Below are 20,204 nucleotides of genomic sequence, written 5' to 3'. Positions count from 1 at the left end.
AGGCATATATATATATATATATATATATGATATGCGCTTAATATTAATTAATATTTTGTGCGTGCACCTGAAAATAATTTTTTTAAAAAAATTAAGTAATTTGATATTCGGATGCTTCATGCAGTGATTTATATAAATTATTAGAATAAATTATTCAATTGATACATCATTCAAATTACATTTCATATAGAAAGAATATATATACATACAAAACTTGATTTTTTAAGAAATATAGGAAAAATAAATCTTTTTTTAATTTTATGAATTAATTATTTGATTTTTGTTTTCTACTTATGAAAGTTGATATGGAAGTTGCGTAGATTATATATATGTAAAAAAAAAAATAGAAATTTGGGAGGATAATATTTACAAGGGAGGATCTCCCTGGTATTATATTGGGGGATGAAGGGGTGATAAGATTACTAATTCGCAACAAGCCTGTCTGGTTGAAGAAATACTTACCCCAACATATGAGGAACAATGAAACAACTGAATGAAACTGCTTTATTTATGTTTCAACAAGTTGTATTTGTAGTGAATTAATAAGTAATTTAGTTTTCGTTGTTTAATGTACTAGAAAAAAGAATTGATTTGCTTTTGATTAATAGAAATGTTGTTTCTTTGTCGTTTCGATTTATTTTTGTTGTTCTTTTGTTTGTTTTATATATTTATTTACTTTTATATTTCATATTCTGGTACATATTATCAAAAAAAATAAGAAAATTTTTATTGTTGTTTTGTTTTTGAAGTAGGTGTACATGAATCCTGCACGTGCACATAACGTGCCTATTAATCATCATTCTCAAATAATATGATATTACCATTATCTCTACATTGGATTGTGTACTTAATTTTTTAAATTTAAAATTATAAATATTTATTAAAATCTGATAAGAATTATTTTTTTAAGGATTTAAATATTTATTGATTTATGATAAGTAAAATAAATAATAAATAAATAAAACTTAGATATTAAAAAAAAAAAGTGATATGAGAGATAAGGGGGGACGAAACTAAACAAATAAGAGATTAACAGAAAAAGGAAAAGGTGGGGGGAAAATGATTTGGTATATACCAATGTGTATAGTACGTATAAATGTGCGTATAACAAATTAATCTAAAAAACTAGTTGTTTATTTCTTAAATCTAATTTATTTTGTTCCTATTTTAATTAATATTAAAAATATATTAAAAATGATATTAAAACTGGTTATTTTAAAAGTATCTAACTAAACTTATTAAAACTGGTTATTTTGAAAAACGTACTGTTTCCTTAATCCAAGAACTGGCTTAAATTATGAGCCTAGCCCTTTAAACTTAAATGAGTGCATTAAACAGAGTGAAGACTGAATAAAATTTAAGATAGGAATGAAGAGAAGAGGGATAACAATTGCAAATATGGGAGGTAAAAAGAGTGTCAATCCCTCGTCAACGACATTACCTATGAGAATCTTTAGTTCATAGAAAAGAATTAACAAGAAACTACACAATACATGGCACAAACAAACTACTTGCTAGATCTCAAGTTAAAAGAGCTAACTAAGACCATTCTGATGGGCTTGGAAGTGCTTCTATATGATCAAACATGTCAATAGGTGGGAAGTCATCGATGAAGCTGTCGGGAGTCGTCACCGCACAGGGAGTTTCTCCATTTTTAGCAATTTCAGGTCCAAGAAAAGATGGCACCATAGGAAGCTGTGCAGTGCCTAATGCAGATGCACCGGCAAGCTCAAAAACATCCAAAAATGTATGATCAAGTCTAGTGATGACGTCTTGGCTTTCTAGTGGCAGAGGAAAGTCCGGTGGTTGCAGTTGTGGGATAGAAGGAAACGAGAGATGGGATTGTGGCTCTACAAATGTATTCTTGTCAGAAGGAGTGTAGTTGAATTGAAATAGGCTGTGCTCGTAAGTGAGCAGGCCTGGGTACTGTCCTAGGTCTGATAATGGTACCATTTTGATCATCATAGAGTCACTGACATGCGGTGATGAGCAAGACCGTGAGTTTGTCCCTGATTCTTCTTCTGTTGATGAGCTGAACTTGGGTGCCTGAAAATATGAAAAATCCCACGAGTTTCAGAAGAACCACTGGAATGAACTTCACTTCACAACCACTATCATTGAATCTCGATGAGTTTACATCAATCTACTTGTTACAAGAGTACTTTGGAGTAAAGAATGATCATGCGGGGAGGTATGTCCCTAAATACCTAATCTCGGAAGACTGACAACCGAATAAACATGCAGCTTATAAATCAAGAAACTCAAGTAAAATCAGCTGTGAAAAGAACAAGCTCTCTCACCTCCAAGGAGGGAATGTGAAAAGTCGGGGCTTTGGCTTCCTTGGGATTCTTTGGTGAGTTGCTGGACGATGGTGTAGAGGTCTGCAGAATTCTTGCCAGCCTCTTCTGCCTGCTGCTCCAGAAATTCTTCACATCATTATCTGTCCTTCCGGACAAATAAGTAGCGATTTTGGCCCATTTGTTGCCGAATTGAGCTTGCAGTTCAATCACTGTTCTCTCCTCATCCGCCGAGAACTTCACCCCACTAGTAGCATGGGAATCAAAGAACAATTGCCGAAAAACAGAGATCCCATCAGCAAACATAAAACCTTTTTTTAATCATTATGCTTGAATAATAAGACAAGCTAAAATAACTGTAAGAACCGTTATGATATCCAAGAAGTGCTTAGACATTTTATCATACACATGTCAAACTCAAAGATCAATATACTCCAAGATTTACTCAGCATAAGTTAACATCAAATACGCAGAATGCTGACTTCAGGATAATCAAATCCACACACAGAACAGACACAAGTAATGCAATTTAAAAGTTTGCACAGCAACCAGAAAATTTACTGAAACAAGAGCAAGAAAGAAAGAAAGCATTTTTTTTTTCCGCCTGCACTAAAAACTGGAGGTGGGGGAATCATAGAGAAGGCCAGGATTAGCCCATCGTATAGTGTCTCCATATCAAATTCAAACACAGAGCCGAACATGAATTCACCAAGATTACATCAAACTCATAAATTAAACCCACACACACTGAAAATGCAGTGTCGAGCGCATACTTCTTCAAGTTGGGTCGGAGTTTGTTGACCCAACGGAGGCGGCAGGATTTGCCGGTCCTCTGCAAAAGGCCTTTGGATCGAATGGAGCTCCAGTCTCTGGGGCCGAATCTTTTGACATGGTTGATAAGGACTTCATCCTCTTCTGCTTTCCATGGCCCTTTCTTCACCTCCAAAGTCCCATTGTGATGCGCCATTCTCCTCTTCTCTTCCACCACCATTTAACACTCAAACCATATAATAAAAAGAAGAAGAAAATCAAAGGCTGAATTCTTAGTGTAATTGTGGCATGTGCAAGCAAGAATTGTTACTGTTATTATTGTTAGAAGGCTTTTTGCACTAGATTCTTGGTCTGCGGATGTTACTGATGATATTCAACTCTTTTTTCTTCACTGTTTCTATTATCTATCTAGTTGTAGCGACGAGTGACTAGTGAGTGTGGGGGGGGGAAGGGAAATGACGGTTAAGGCGGTTATCCCACTATCTATCTATCCTCTTTTTCTCCCCCACTATTTTGGGCCACTTTTCCTATTTTTTCTCCAAAGTTCAAATTCACTCACTCAAGTTACGTAAATGCCCTTTGCTTTCTTGATTATGGTCTGGGCTTCAACTAGTTCTGTGTGTATGTGTTTGTTTAGTTCTTGAAAATGGATCGGGGTGTAATGATCACGTCCTTCATTTCTCACCACCTCATTTATACAATTTCATGTACATATGTTTTTGCTAGAATACCCATCAATATACATGAAAATAACTATCTATGTTTTATATCATTTTATGACCGGAAGTTTTACTAAGGATATTTTTTTTACACTCCGCAATTGTTGGTATCTCACTCGTTATTACAATCACTAATATATAAAGTTAGTAATTTAATAATTTTTTTAAAAAAATCACTGATTTTAATTAATAGGTTTTTACTTCATAAATGTATTAGTATAACTTGGGACAAATATTAATCTTTTAATATTTGCACGAGCAACGATTGTTGACTATTAAGTGTCGTTTTTCTTTGAGATCATAGGGCGACCGTATTATGACTTAGATTTCATTTCCTCTCATTAAGGTTACCTAGTGAGTGGACTTCTTAAGAGCTTCTCCTTTAAGCTCAGCAGAAAAAGATAATAAGGGTACTTGTAGCTAGTTCCGAAAGGACAAATTCATTGTATTTCGCAGCATGTACCAAATTGTTTCTTAAGAGAAGTCGGCGAAAGATGTCGTGGAACGTGACTCGATGTCCTCGGATCCACCAGTTTTTTTAATACACTATTCCTTCATTCATTCCATGTGAGCCCTTGGTGTTTTCTTTTTTTTTTTTTTTTTCCTTTTTGTTGCTCAATTTATAACTGTTGCCGGACCCGTATCCGCTCAAACTTTACAGCCATATGAACAAACCTAACGTTGGCCACCACTTTTTAAGGTTTATCCATTCCAAGTTAGTTGTGTTTGAGACCGCCAGCATTCGATTCCAGTGGCCTGGAGCTTCCTGATGTCTGATTCCGACCTGTTCATGGCATTTGAAGTTAGAATTCAAATAACACTGTGGGATGGGTGTTTGGGGATGACATTTTGCAATAGAAAACCACTCCACCTACAAATAAACAATCAATTATCTTCAGATACCTTTGACCATATGCCAATTTCCTAAAAATAGTACCGTTCAAACATTTTATAGCAAATACACAATGACCAGCAATTCACAGAACATATGCTCAAGATTCACACCCACTGTTGTAGACAAGATGAGGACCTCAAAAGTCAAAACAAATCTGACAACATAGTTGAAGATGCGCAAAGAAAACCGAGTCAAGGTTCGAGCTTCCACAATCAATCCCCAACTCAAGAAATTCCCTTGCTCCAACAAAGACTTTTTAGGAAATAGATGCAAAATGTTTCAAAGTGATTTTAGGACTCAACACTGATTTTTATGTATTTAGGCTCAGAAAGCTAGGAAAAATAAGAAGAGAGTCCTTTAAGCTACACAAAATTGGAAGTAGAGATAATTGCGGAGTTAACACTTACATCATGAAAGAGAAAGATGAACATCATAATCACAGGCTGGGGCTTAAAATGGAAGAGTCCTACCAGTCAATTACTTGTAGGACCAGTCTGGAAAGAAATCGCACCTACTAATAGATTACCATTTAATGAAAAAGTTCTACTCTTACCTTTTCTTTAATAAATAAATAAAGAAGGAATTGAAAGGATCATATCCTACTTCTCAAGTCAAGCCATCCACTATGTTTTGGCATGTTTTCCCCTTAAAAATGAGCCTCACCTTTTTCCCTCAGCAGGCATCACACATTCTTCATCCTAATTCCTCTTCCATGTCAAATTCCCGATCCTATATATACGCCACTTGTGGCATAATTCAAGAGGAAAATGAAAAGGTAAAGAAAAAGTGCTTTCAGCCAGTAATAAGCACAAGCAGGCTTCAAAAAAGTATGGGCAACGGAGCCAACATGCAGCAAAAACCCAAGTAAACAGATCCTAAGGACAATGTGAAGCCTTCAAAGATCAACTTTTGATGGAGCTCACGACAATGGTTTCAGTCCAGCCCCATATGGCATCAATATTTTAGTGAGAGGCAAGAGTAAGGACGGCAGCATATTAAGGAATGACCATTCAAACAAGTCTGAGTATAACTTCCAGATGAAAAAAAGTAAAGCTCCGTCCAAGCAAAAAGTTAAGGTAAGTTGAAAAGAATATGAAGAAAGACAGAAGTAAAGGTGATAATAAAGCAAAAAGAAAATGAAAAAGTATAAGAACAAAAAGAATACTGGAAGAGCAACATATCCTTGCGTGACAACCGAGCAGCTCATGAGCATATTGGACAAAGAAGTTGCGTCCTACAATTAAGATTTTTTTGACATAAACCAAGAATGCATCGAAGAACAATGTCAAACAAACATCCTATACTACTGTGGTTTAGAGCATTATCCTTTTGCCTTAACAAAGTATCATTTCTCATCAGTCTTCACCATTAGGGTAGTCAAACAACCCTTTGATCATCTTCTAAATCTGGTATATGCACAAAGGAATCTTTAGACAAAGAAAGTAGTCTTTGAGTTTTCTTTTACTTGTAAAGTCATGGGCAAAAGAATAGGTAACTCGTACTAGGAGCTCTCCTTCGGTTGCATCATTAATTCTATCAAGAGATCGTACATTATCTGTTTTGTTGTTTGTTAGAAGAAACTATAAGATTCTCACAGCTATCTATGGTATCCGCATTCTGTTTGTACATTAGAATTATTTCGAGGATGACCTCTCTCTTTCTCTGTATCCAGACCTTTGTTCTTAGATTCTGCTGAATGTTCCAGCCTCTATCCTAGATTTACCTTAGAGCCAATCACTGTCTTCTCGCACTTACACCAACACTCGATCCGGATAGGTGTGCCGTCAACTGATCGCAGCCAGCACTCTCAGCATTAAATATTTGAACAATATAACAAGCAGCATTCCAACTGTGAATTCGAATACCATCAACTACATCACAGCCAGCATCCTGAGAATAAAATGCTGAAGGAGTATAACAAGCAGTGCTCAACAATGGATTGGTATGCCATGTATGAAAACGCAGCCAACATTGTCAGTATTAAATATTGCAAAAGCTTGAAAGGGTAAGATTCGCAGTGTCCAACATTTTTGGGTTAACACCGAAAATCCCAAACCATCATAATAGGCAAAAAAGAAATTAAATGAATAATAAAAAGGTAAAAGAACACCAAATGCATAGTCAAAATGAAAATCTTAAAGGTAGAGGTCCATATTTACAGCTGCCATTACTGATAATTAGAAACCTAAAGTTCTCTTAGTGCTATGAGATCAGCATGAAATAAAAGTAAAAAGAAATGTCGAATAACCCTAACCAAAAACTTATTCTTCCTTTCAGCTTTACAAGTTACTGCAGATTATAACTCCAAATGCCATAACAATAAATTGGAAACGCAGCACCTTACACCTTTCAGTGAACATATTTGAAGTGAATAATCATCTTCTGTTGATTGCATCTAACCCTGCACAGTCATTCTCGATCAGTAAACAGTCGACCTAACAGAAAAAATATGATGATCAAACCAGATTACGATATTGAGACTATACCTTCAGAGAATTTTCAGATACTTTGTACGATTCAGGAGTTATTGATACCAACCACAATCCAGGAAACGCAAACTGGAATTCAGGAAAATTGAACAAATAAATAATACTTATTGATAGAAACCTATACCAAAAAATACAATGAAACAACATATATATAAAAAAGAAAAATTCCAAGTTAAAGCAATGAGATGAAATCAAAGATAAGATGTTTTCTTACATCCAGTTGTTTCTGTATGTTCTTTGCTCTCTTCTTAGGCCTCCTCACTGGCTTTGATCCAGTCAGAATGAAGATATCCTCCTCAATTTCATCTTTTGATAGCGCAATTGAAATGCTGAGCTTTCTCTTCTCCTTCTTCTCACTACCGCCGCTGCAATTCCCTTCCTTTTCCCCTGGTTTATTTGCATTGATCAAGGTTGAATGAGCTTTATTCTTTTCAGGCAGCGCAGAAACACTACCTTTCTCTGCAACTCCAGCTACATTCTGTGACTTTCGTAGGGGCTTTCGTGGCCTCAGATTCCATGTCTTAGTTTCCTCATCAATGGTGTTATTAGTCTTTCCATCTTCCTGCACCTCATCAGTTTCATCATGCCCATCATTATTGTCAATATTGGGGGGCTCTTCCTGTGGACTCTCTTCCTCTAGTTTATTGTTCTTGCAAGGAATTTTAATCAAGATTTTCGATCTCTTACTTCCGGCTTCATCAACATCCTTTCCCTTAGATTTCTTGTCGAGTTTCTCCTTAGCTTGCTCAGAGTTCGATGAAAAGACCTCATTCCTTATGCTATCAAAAGCGGAACCCTTAGAATGATTTCTCCGGTACTCAATCAAAGAACCTTTACCATTCTTCAAATACTCCGTCTCCAACACCACATCCCGCCTAATAAATTGCCGCACAGCATCGCGATTAAGCAACGGCTGCCTCTCGGAGTCACCACCAGTCAGCGATTGTTTCACACACTCCCGAATCGGAGACGGTTTAGATGATTCTCCACGAATCGGAGACTGTTTCATCGAGTAATCCCCGTGAACCGGAGATTCACGGGATGAAAGCGCGGAAGAGTCCGGCAACGGAGACTGAAGGCGCGGTGGCGTCGCTGAAACAGAGTCCCGCAACGGCGACTGGCGGATAGGAGAGGGGGAGGACGTATTCGGCCTCCGTGACGGCGACTTGATGGAGCGGCGGCGTTGGTGGGGGCCGCTGGAGTTTCCGTCCTTATTCCATTTGAGATGCGGCAGGTCGAAATTGTGTAGCGGCTGAGACTTCGCCGGAACTGTAGACGCCATAGCAATCAAAGCTCTTCAAAACGGCACCGTCAAATTCAACTAAAAAAAAAACTCCTCAACAGCGACAGAGAAAAAAAGGAACTATCTGAGCCGTGATCGGCGCCGGAGTTTCATCTGAACAACAGTGAATCCAAACGGGCCGAACAAGTATATGTATGTGCGTATGTAATGAGTGTGGTTGTTTCCACGGCGAGGGTTTCTGAAGAGAGAGAGAGAGAATGAACAAAGCTGAGAGAGAAAGCAATTTGTGATTGTAGAGAGAGAAAAGAGAATGGGGTTGCAGAGAAGGAGCAGTGGAGGTAGAAGAGAAGACGGTTACAAAAACAAATAATATAAACACACCTCTACATACATTCATACGTACACATACATTAACATACATATATATATACTGACTCAGTCTTAGGTTTCACAGAAGTGATTTTGTGCGGCTCAACTGAATTCAGCATTGGATTTTTACCCTCTTAGCCTAATTTCACTGTCTATTATTTTTCTTCTTTTCTTTTTCCTTTCTCCATTCGATGAATTTTACAACATCTTATATGTATGAGCAATACATTGCCTTCATACTTGCTAGGGTTTGTAAAAAAAAGACAAAAAAATTCATTGCTAATTGTTTGAATCAAAAACAAATAAAATTCTGTATCAGTCTGTATGTTTCGGTGGTTGATGATTGTACGAGATATCAATATTCAATAGTTGTTTATAAAAAAAAAATGATATATATTATATAATTATCTGGCTTCGTTCATGTCTGTTATACATTCCCTGCAAGTAGAATTTTTATGAACTGATGAATTCATACTTTACGTACATGATTGTACAAACTGACAATATACCTGATACTCATATCAATTGTTGCATGATCAACAATATAACGGTCATCGAGTAACTGTACATTATGAACTTACTATGAAAAGAGATTTTCGACAAAACGTGCGAGCCATCCTGCTCATGATTATTCAAATCTTGATCTCTTTTTACTACGTGTTTGGAGCAAAGACACATATAATTTTTCATAGAGTGCATTTCGATGCACTACCTGAACTTGCTTGCTGACGAACAGAATAATGAGTTATGAGATCAATCGTGCTATTAAATACGACGAGCCGTGTTCAGTAAAATTCTTTATTAGCTTACTATGTATCATATTATGATCGAGAGTAGAAACAGTTTGGGAAAAGAAAAAAGTTGGAAAATATATTAGTTTAACATGCTTGGTGAAAATATAAAAATAATCAAATATTTTAAATCCAATATAATAAATAAAATTGACAAAAGGGTTCAAAATGCTAAAATAGAAATGTAAATTGGCGTCAAAATTGTATAGTTCATTATGACTCATTCAAGTAAACCTTAAATGTGATGGGTAGCATTTGTTACAAAGTCCCATTGGAACCAAAGTAACAAGTGAAGGAAAGGAAAGAAAGAAACAAAGGCGCCAACGTTTGTTAGGTTTGGAGATAAAATTGTAATAATTCCAACCAACCACATTTATGGGCTTGTGAATGTTAAAGTTGTCGCTATAATTTCAAAAGATTCTTCTTGTTTTTGTTCTCTATTCTACAAATAAAAAATCTAGAAGAGTGATCCATCATACAATTCAGACATGAATTCATATGTAGATGAGTATTGAGTACCATTTTGTAACTTTTAGAATAAAAATTTCTTTCCAATTTTATTAATTTTAATACATTAATTATCAACCAATGAAATAATTAGAAACGACCATCAATGGCATATTAAGTCTGAAAAAATTAGCTGAAAATAGTTGAAATTAAAGAGATGACATAACAAAGTTGAGTTCTATTTGGTGGCAATGAATTTTAGGGTTTATGTATTAATTAATTGTTGAGTTTTCAAACCCTCTTTTGCATTTATTGTTTCTTTTTTATTGGATGAAGACGTTCAACATAATATACTTTTTTAAAATTCAAAGATGGAAAAAAGGATAAATTCAATTTAAAAAATGAATGAAATCATAATTCTTTATCCACAAGAGCATTTTGGTTAGTTCACTATAAAAAATGGATTGAGCTTATTATTAGACGACTGTTAGAATTATGAGTATTGATAATTTTTCAAACAATAATGATGTACATTCGTCATTCTGCGCAAGAAATTGAAGGCCCAATACAGTTAACAAGAATGTGTAAATATCGAAGAATCCAATATGATGGAAGGCTTGATTAAGCGGCCCAATCAAACAATTTGAGTGTTGGTGTTTGTGTTAGTGGTATGACAACGTGGGCTTCGTCCCCCGACATTCCTGACGTTATTGCAGAGACTTGGGCTGAGGCCCAAGCACACAAACAACAAAAACAGTTGCTAGCCTGCAATAACGAGGGATGCTGATGTAGTATTCGCCCACGTACAAGGTACAACCAACGTTTGCTGTTTATTAAGTGACAATCATTTTAAACCTTTTAAACTTGATTTTGTTCTAAATATCTCTCTATTAAATTAAAAGAATTACAATGACGTCATAAAATTCGTAATATCTCACATCACCTGGCGTATGTGTAAGTCGAATATCTTGTCAAGTTTTTTAGCGAAACTATATATATATTTAAAAAGAGAAAGACGTTTTTAGTGAAATATCAAGAATTGACACATCATATTACTGCTCTCCTAAATTGACCTTCACTCTCGTTTCTCCTCTCTCTATCTCTCATCAATAAGGAGAAGTGCGTAAGTCAAATATATTGTCAAGTTTTTTAGTCAAATTATATTATATATATTAAAAAGAGAAGGACGTCTTTAATGAAATATCAAGAATTGGCCAACATAGGTATCATCATATCATTGCTCTCCTAGATAGACCTTCACTCTCAACGCCTCCCCCTCTCCAGTGTCTTTTTGCCAGTAATTCACTCTCTTTCAGACCGTCATAGCAACCATGAGACCGTTTCATGCACGGCTCGTCTGTAACAATTTAATGACATCATTTTTCCATTTATTTTAGGTATTTGATTAAATGGACGATAAAAATTCGATATTAATTACAAATCTTTTACTTGTAAAATTAACTCCAATAGCCAAATAACTCATCCCATCAATTTTTAAATTTTGGTGAGATGAGGTATTCCGAAAGAACAGTGATTTTAGCCGGATTTGATCCTTTACCGAAATCCCATTTATCAAAATAAACAAAGCTATAGTAAATTATACTATTTTAATTATTCAACTTTATCAATTCAAGTAAGCATGTCCTAAGTTTGGTTGTACCAATTTATAAAGTTTTAGGAATCAGCCGCCCAAAATTAGACACTCTAACAAAAAAACCTAAACTTATATAAATGTAATAAAACAGTAGTGACCCCCCACGACCGGTATTAAAAAAGAGCAGCACATGAAGTAAATGAACCCGCGCGTTAACCTCAAAAACCTAGTAATAAACAATGCAATAACCTCGTAATCATTATTCTTAAACAACATGCATGATTACTCATCAAGTGGGGCACATCTTTTAATCTCAATACACCAACCAATAACAAAGCACCCCACCCTCCACTCCTCCAAATCTTAATCAACCCTCAAATTCCTATGTAGCAACCAATCTTTAATTAATCAAACTCATGAAGAATTTAGGAACCCCGAAAAACATGAATTACAGAGTCGTCCCACGTGCGGATCCTAGAGGGAAATCTCATCTTGCAAGGCTGGAACACGTGTTCCAATTGTACGGAGATAGATGTTGATTGTTTTATTGAGTTGGAAGCAATGATTGAGGTTTTGAGAGATGTATCTGCATGCATTGTTTGACTCTGACCCTAGTTACTAGTTACTGGCTGGCTGGCCGGTGTTGAAAGACCAATATTACCATACACAATATTATAAATAAATAAAAATAAAACATCACACGTGCAGGCGTTGCTGTTTTCCAGGTGCAATCAATCATACAACTTCCTCACTCATTTGGGTATTTGAGATCTAACGTGGGATCCCAACTGGATCCTACATATCAAACCATTCTGCTCATCTCCATTTTATTTTCTTTTATCTATAAATATTTGAAAACCAACATATTAAAAAAAATTAACTATCACCAAATATTTATTTCATCATAATTCATTAAAATATTATTTAATTTAATCATTATAATTCTCGCCAACATACTAATAAGTCAAATCCATTTAATTTTTATCGGATCAAATACTATAGACCACTACCATCATCTCATAATACACCTACATAATATCGCGAGCTCGATGTTTTTAACGAGGTTCGAACTCATTGCATTCAAATAAATATCGACTAACCAGCCACCACACTACCATATTTGTTATGTCAAAATACTTGTGTTGGATGTGGTCGCTATTCTGTTCCAACTCATGTATATATTGTAGTGGTTGTTCCTTGATGCCCATAAGGATGTGACTTGTATGCTCTACCATCCTTGCTTTAGGTATGTGATTTTTTCTTTTTGTAGATTAAAAATTTAGACAAATAAAAAAAATTACAATCAGCCCCTTCGAGCATGACTATGATACAATAATTCTTTGTAAAAAACTGTCGATCATAATTATTTATGTAATATAGCAAATTCGTCACCTGATCAACTCAAAATTTACAATGACTAAAATCGATTAAGCAAATTCATGTATAACATGATTTAATACATACAAGATACGATTATTATCTTTTCGTTACCTTATTCTAAAAAACAAATGTGTGCTCAAACACATATTTCCTTAAATGGAAGTGCATATATGAAATCATTTTTATTTCTCTAAACTTATGGTTTCTGATTTTCAACTAAAAATTATCATTTTATGGAAAATAAAATAAACTGAAAAAAAATGGGTTTAATTCAATCGTATTCCATATGTTTAAATTTTGATGTAGGGCCAAAACTAAAAACGAATGAATAGAGAGAAAATAGGGAGAAAGGGGGGTGGGGAGGGGAGGGGGGGTAGAGGGTGGGGGCAAGATCACGTGAAGACAGCCAAGATTTGGGGTTTTGGTACAAATAAGGTAGGGCGCACCGATGGGACTGTTTGGGGAGTTGGAATTGGAATTGGATGATTTAATTCATTATTAGGCTTCCTACCTTTGGATGCTTCAATTATTATTTGGATTTTGGACCACATTACATGTGGGCCCACACCTCGTATCAAACACCTATGGAATTGGGACCCCCTCCCATATACAAATTATTAGATTAGATTTAAAAGAATAATAATTTAAAATTATTATTGATATAATAAAAAATTAATAAAATAATATTACGAATAGTTATTTTGTGAGTAAAAAGTGTATTTTATTATTTTCAAGTGGTTATTCAATTTTTTTTTTACAATATTGTGTTTTTATCTGAATATTTAAAATTGAGATCTCATAATTTTTATATTTTTTTTATGATTCGATAAAAATTAACGACAGTTATTTGAATTTACAATTTAATAGTTGACCTAAGACAATGGCTCAAAGAAGAGTCGGATCAATGAGATTTCAATTTAAAAATTGAAATTAGAATTTCATGATTATAAAATCAAAAGTTGGATATACGTAAAAATATCTGAGCATTTATTTTAAATGTAATATATAATTTTTTTGGATAAAAAAAATAGAGAGAGAGTAACAATGAAAGGATAAGAATGGTATTAAATTTAGGTTTTGAAAATGTGGAGATGGTTCCAAACAGAGCATTAAATAATAGGGACAAGAGAAAGAAAGAAAAAGGAGAAATGTTGGAATGAGGAGTGGACCACAAAATGTAATGATTGCAAATTTGTGTACTTTGTTTGGGAGAATATATGATTACCACTTTCTCTCTCTCTCTCTCTGCCTCTGGACTTGGATGGATTGCATATCTCATCATTTCTCAATGACCATTTATTCCCTCTTCTACTTTCAACTCATTTATCTTGCTCCATTTTTTTTTTAATTTCCCACTATATTTTATTTACTTAATTTTGAGTTATTATAAAAAATTCTATAAGATAATGTTAGTGGATATTTTGTGAAATTGATAAGAATGAACCACTGTTTATTAAAAAATTGTCCGTTTCATATCATCTGTTGTTGTAAGAAAACTGTGTACATTTAGTCTGTAATTTTTTTAATATTTTTATAAACAATTTGTATTTTCTACAGTTCATTTTAGTTAATAGTGTTGATTAATGTAGAAACGACTCGAACCCTTTTATCTATATATTTCATAGAATATAATATAAATTTTGTTTTTTTTGATAATCGTATAGAACATGGACAAATTTATATATTGTTATTATTCAATTTCAATAAAAAGAATAGATATATATACATATATATGTAACCAATCTTATATGAATTTGTAAGATAACAAACTGCGATCTGATCACATATATATATATACTAAGATAATGGGTATTTGCTTATTTTGCTACGTAAAATATTTTTTAAAAAATTATAAATTCCAGAATCATAAAACAATATCAACATTGGAAAAGAAAAAAAAAACTGTTGAATAAAATATTAAAGAAAATAATAGTTTTAATTAATGGTTAATGAGGGAGAAAGAATGGGGAGGATATTATCCAATGATTGGAGAAAGATTGGATTTGTGGGTTTGGAGGGAGACAAACACTAAAAAAAAAAAAGAAAAAAGAAAAAGAAAAAAAAGGAGAAAAAATTGTCTACATCTCTTGAAAATCTATAGAAAAGCATGAGGAGATAAGACGACAAATTAAAGTCCCAACGCACGTGAACTCATCTGACAACACAATTTTATTCACTTCAATCCCACGTGATCGCCACTTCCTCTAGTCCCCACCACCCATCGGCCCTACTCTCTATTCCCTCTATCACATTAGAAAAAAATAAAAATAAAAAATGTAATTTTAGATATTCTTATTATTATAGGTATGATTTTTAACAAAATTAAATCTAATTCAAGTTGACATAAAAAGAAAATAAAAGTTATAAATTGCGAAATGGAAAAAATAGTTTTAGAAAATCTAATTCTTGTACTGATATTACACACACGTAATGTTCAAACGCGAGACCACTTGTAAAATAATTTTGTACCTGAATTAATGAGTTGTTCGTTGAGACTCGTGATTTTTTATATATGGATGGATGTATTTATTTAAGTACAAAGAAAATAAGCTATATAAGGCAAAAATCTAACAACGATGCGCTTTTGAGCTTTCTACGGAGAATAAACGGATTTTGTAGTTGCTAATTTACGACTCTCACTTTTTGTAATAGTGGAAATTTTGAGAAAATAAGACGTGTTTGTAGCTTTTAATAGCATCAAATAAGTATCTAAAAATAGTTAGGAGAATCATTTGATCCGAATGATTTTTACCAACTCACGGGCCAGCTCAATTTACTCTTATATAATATTACTGTTGTTTTTAATACTTTCAAAGATATAATTAAGTGTAAATTATTTTTTTCATTCGAATTATATCTATTTTTATGTTTTTATTATTCAAACTTTTTTTTTTGTATCGGTTGATTATCTCAATTTTAAAAAAAATTCATTTTACCATATATGACCGTCTTTTTATTAATTTTTCTGTTGTACGTAAAAACATCACATGCTGTAAAGAATAGCGCATCATATAATTCTTGAATATCACATGTAGTGATTTTTGAACAAAAAATTTGATCAAATACAAAAGACAAAATGTAAAATTTCGTAAAGTTGAGATGGTAAATTGATAAAAAAGAAAAAAAAAAGTCGAGATGACAAAGTAAAAAACGAGCATAATTGAAATGATAAAATATAATTAATTCTAAAATTCTGGTCGAGTTCAATAAAAAGCGTTCTTACAACATAATTGATAATACATGGTAATTAATTTTTTTATCTAAAAAGTTAAGCTGACTAAATATCACCATCACAAGAATCCTACAAAAGTATGGAATTTTTAGAACTACGGGTGTGAGTATTCAGTCTATTTTTTATATTTATTTATATAAAAAGTATAGATTTATTTAAAATAATTATTAATATGTTTAAGTAATTTTAATATATTGTGTATACATGCATAATGATATGTAACATATTATGTTTGTGAATACAAATATCTATTAAAAAAAAAGTCATTTATTACTCATAATCGTCAATGTGTGATACACACAAATATCGTGTAAAATATTGGCTAGTTTTTTTTTAAGGGTAAATTTCAGTTATCTCCTTTAAAATTTGACACGATAACAATATTTTTTTATTATTTAAAAATTTACAAATACCTCATCCTTCAATTGAAAAATAATTACGCAGTTCTTGAACAGTGAAGTAAAAATTATTACTTCACCCTTATTATTTTTTTAAGAAAAAAATATTTAAACAATATATGAGTGCGGAAAAATAAATAATCATTTGAAAATATTAGTTCATGAAAATATTTTATATAATTATAGAGTGTATATAAAATTATAATTCATAAGTTAAAAAGTCATTTTGAGCGGTTAAAAAAAATAGATTAAAAACTAATAAATGGGCTTGTTGTTGTACACACATTAAAATCATTGAGTATTTATAATTATACGAAACGTCATTATCAGAAATAATTGTAATATATCATTAATATATATATATATATGTATATGTATATTTGAAGCAGGACAGGGCAGGAGGGTATGGTATGGGTATTGGGGTATTGGTATATATGATGATTGGAGGTAGGTAGAAGAAGAGTATGAGTGAGGGAGTGATGTGGATGATTGGTGTGGCAACAACTGGTGTGATTTTGGAACCATGCCTCTGTCACATCAATACTCCTACTTTTCTCTCTATATATAATTATATATATTAAGTAAGTGTGACATATTTATATATATAATCCTTATAAAATATTATTTATTTAATTTTATAGAATTAAAAAATACCTAAATATATATATATTAAAAAAAAAGTATCAAAAGACTTATATGAAAAATTATGATGAGTGGAGAAATTAAAAATAATTGTTTAATTTAAAAAATAAAAAACATTAATAAATTAAGATGTTGCACTAATTTTGAAGCAGAAACACATGGGACAACTTGTACCCACACGTGGGGGCACTCCAACATACTAAATTAAGGATTCTCATCATCATTCATCTAATTAATTAATTAGTAGTTAATTTCTCTTAAACCCTCTTTCTATTTGTGTGTTTTTTAAATTATTAACTATATAATTAGGTTTGGTCCCCGCCCTCATTGCCTACTTAGGCTTATCTATTCATAGCAAATACCATGGATTGGAACTGAAGTGCTATATATATTTTTTATTCAATTTGAAGAAGATTTTGGGAAATGAAAAAGAAAATATTTATGGTATTGGCATTAGGACAAGGAAATTCTGAAAATAGGACGACTCCTACAAATCGAATTATAATATTGCTGCTCTGCCTCTACTACGTGGAGCGTGTAGGGGGAACTGGTGGAGGGGGCGCGTGAAGGAGAAGGAGGAAGCTATGGGAACGAATGAGAGTAAGAGTATCCAATGATTGTGGGCAAGTGCGTGTCGGATAGAGGAGTGACAAAGGTGTCACGCACGAGCGTCTCCGTCCCTGGTCCCACGTGCCGCCACATGGGCAGGCACTGCATGGCTCACCTACACGTGAACCCACGCTGCTCTCCCACGTGACCCCCTTTGCCCCACTCCACCCTCGTCTCCACGTAGTTTTAGGGTGGAATTGGATGGTTGATTGCAATTTAGCCCACCCCAATAGTCATAGTTTTTAAAAATAAATTAAATTTTATATTTATAAGACGCGAATTATCTAACCATTTATAATAGTCAATACCTAAAATAAAAAAAATAATTATAAAAAATTATAAAGTGGTATATAGTATACATAACATATCTTGAAATGTAATGGTGTAAAATATTAATATTAACTCTAGACGATAACACTATATATTTGAGATTGAATTCAAAATTAAAGTTTAAAAAGTGAAAAGTTACGTGCAATATTTACTAATATACTATTAATGATACTGATCAAGAGTTATGAGAAGCTTATTATAATTTTCATTAAGTTAGGAAGTCCTTTTGTGTGGATGGAATTTGATTAATGTCGTGCGGGAGTTGATGAGAAAATGGATATGTCCTACCAAAAAGATGATTAGCTAGCTAAGCGTCGTTGTGTCAAATTTGAAATGATTCCATGTTAAAATAATTTTAAAATATATTCATATTTATTAAATTGTAATTTAACAATAGGATCGAAATATTTCAAATTCTTTTAAATTTAAAATTAACTATTTAAATTAAAAAAAAGTATGATTATATATTTGAAAATCGTATTTCGAATATAACTTCAAGGTTTCTTGTAAAATTTTGAGTTATTGTTATGTTTAATCTTGAAAGCGAGTTATGTTTTAAGATATTATTAGAAATTTATTTAATTTCAAAATTCACGCAACAACTACGAATTATGATATTAAAGAGATAATTCGGATATTACCATTCGATCGCACACACATTAAGATCCAACCTAGCAGAGTCATCAAGGCGTAATTAAGATCTAGCAAGATAGAAATGAATTGTGTAAAGAACAATCAGTTTTTTTCCAGTGCTCTTTTCTTAAGAGGTCCCTCAACTATCTACTAAATACATCAAGTTCTCCCAACCATATTTGCAAGTGGCCGCAGGGGTTAACTTGGGCTAGTAGACGATGGAGGTGCAAGCACTTACGCTATGCAACATCCAGAGTGGTGTTAGTTTCAACGAACTACCACATTTGGTCGGGGGGATCAAACACAAGTTTTCGGATATAGTTTCTTTTTTCATAAACAAATGCGTAGCTGAATATTGAGCAATTTAAAATTAGCATGTCGAGTGATAAACTGTAGGATAGTTTGTAATCACCTATTTTGTATAGAATCTGGAGGATTGTCTGATCTTGACGTAATAGACTAAAAACAAAGTATCTTTGCATATACTTTTTCTTTACTTCAATAAAATTTACTTTCACTAAAAAAAAAAACAAAAAGATTAATCAAACATCATGAGACAATAAATCAAGATGAAAGTTATGAGAATACTGCACAAATACCTAAAACATCATTCGATGCACACTCTTGATTTTGAAAATATTATCCAACATAGCAATTGCACACTCACTTCTTTTATTACATCTATCCTTGCTGGAAATAGAAAATTCTATATATGCCATGTCATGTTTTATTAACAAGGTAAGTGCTCAAAATTTCTTTTAACGGGTTGCTCTTAAAAAATTGATTATTAAGTAACTCAATGACTGCCCCAAATCGATACGACTTCTGCGATAAATCAAATTGAACCTATTAATAGAATCGATGTTCGTTCAATGGCCATTTTTCAGTAATTTTATAACGATTAATATTAATTTAGAATAAATAAGTATAACAAAAAAAAACATCATGTTGTTTTTTTCAATCTTTTACTTATAACGCCCTTATAAATGTATGCTAATTAATTAACAATAAAATTAAAATTGTAACTTATATGCTCCCTAAATAACATACAAAAATTCGGTTGTAACATAACAGTAGTACCTCAAACCTTAATACATACATAAGTAATAAAGGCTTCCCCTCCCCAGTGCCGATTGATTCCAACCACAGTGATCAATGGTGACTAATTAAGATTAATTAATTGTGTAGAGAAATGACAAGACAAGGTTGGATGGTTAAGGCCGAATCCACGTGCACCACACGCTTGTTCCGTGAAGGGGGGCCCATTCCATCGCTGCGCGTGACGTCTAGCGAGTGGGATTCGGAGAAAAAGGAGTGTGGTGGTGCTCACGAGGAAAATCACACCCCCCCCCCCCCACCCGGGGC

The 20,204-nt window shown here is 33.2% G+C and overlaps 2 protein-coding genes across 2 annotated transcripts; both read right to left on the bottom strand.

Moving 5' to 3' along the window:
* LOC105170655 (myb-related protein MYBAS2-like) lies at window positions 1,407-3,871 on the bottom strand. The gene is made up of 3 exons (XM_011091514.2): window positions 3,071-3,871; window positions 2,301-2,544; window positions 1,407-2,046 (listed from the first exon to the last, which is right to left on the bottom strand). Exons 1-3 carry the CDS (start codon window positions 3,286-3,288, stop codon window positions 1,540-1,542), a joined length of 969 nt encoding a protein of 322 aa, XP_011089816.2. The 5' UTR covers window positions 3,289-3,871; the 3' UTR covers window positions 1,407-1,539.
* LOC105170663 lies at window positions 6,774-8,810 on the bottom strand. The gene is made up of 3 exons (XM_011091526.2): window positions 7,386-8,810; window positions 7,169-7,240; window positions 6,774-7,083 (listed from the first exon to the last, which is right to left on the bottom strand). Exons 1-3 carry the CDS (start codon window positions 8,451-8,453, stop codon window positions 7,078-7,080), a joined length of 1,146 nt encoding a protein of 381 aa, XP_011089828.1. The 5' UTR covers window positions 8,454-8,810; the 3' UTR covers window positions 6,774-7,077.

Source organism: Sesamum indicum, linkage group LG1 (assembly GCF_000512975.1).
Source record: "Sesamum indicum cultivar Zhongzhi No. 13 linkage group LG1, S_indicum_v1.0, whole genome shotgun sequence".
Classification (NCBI taxonomy): Eukaryota; Viridiplantae; Streptophyta; class Magnoliopsida; order Lamiales; family Pedaliaceae; genus Sesamum; species Sesamum indicum.
Note: the sequence above shows the minus strand (reverse complement) of the source record. Positions and strands in the feature narration are given on the sequence as shown.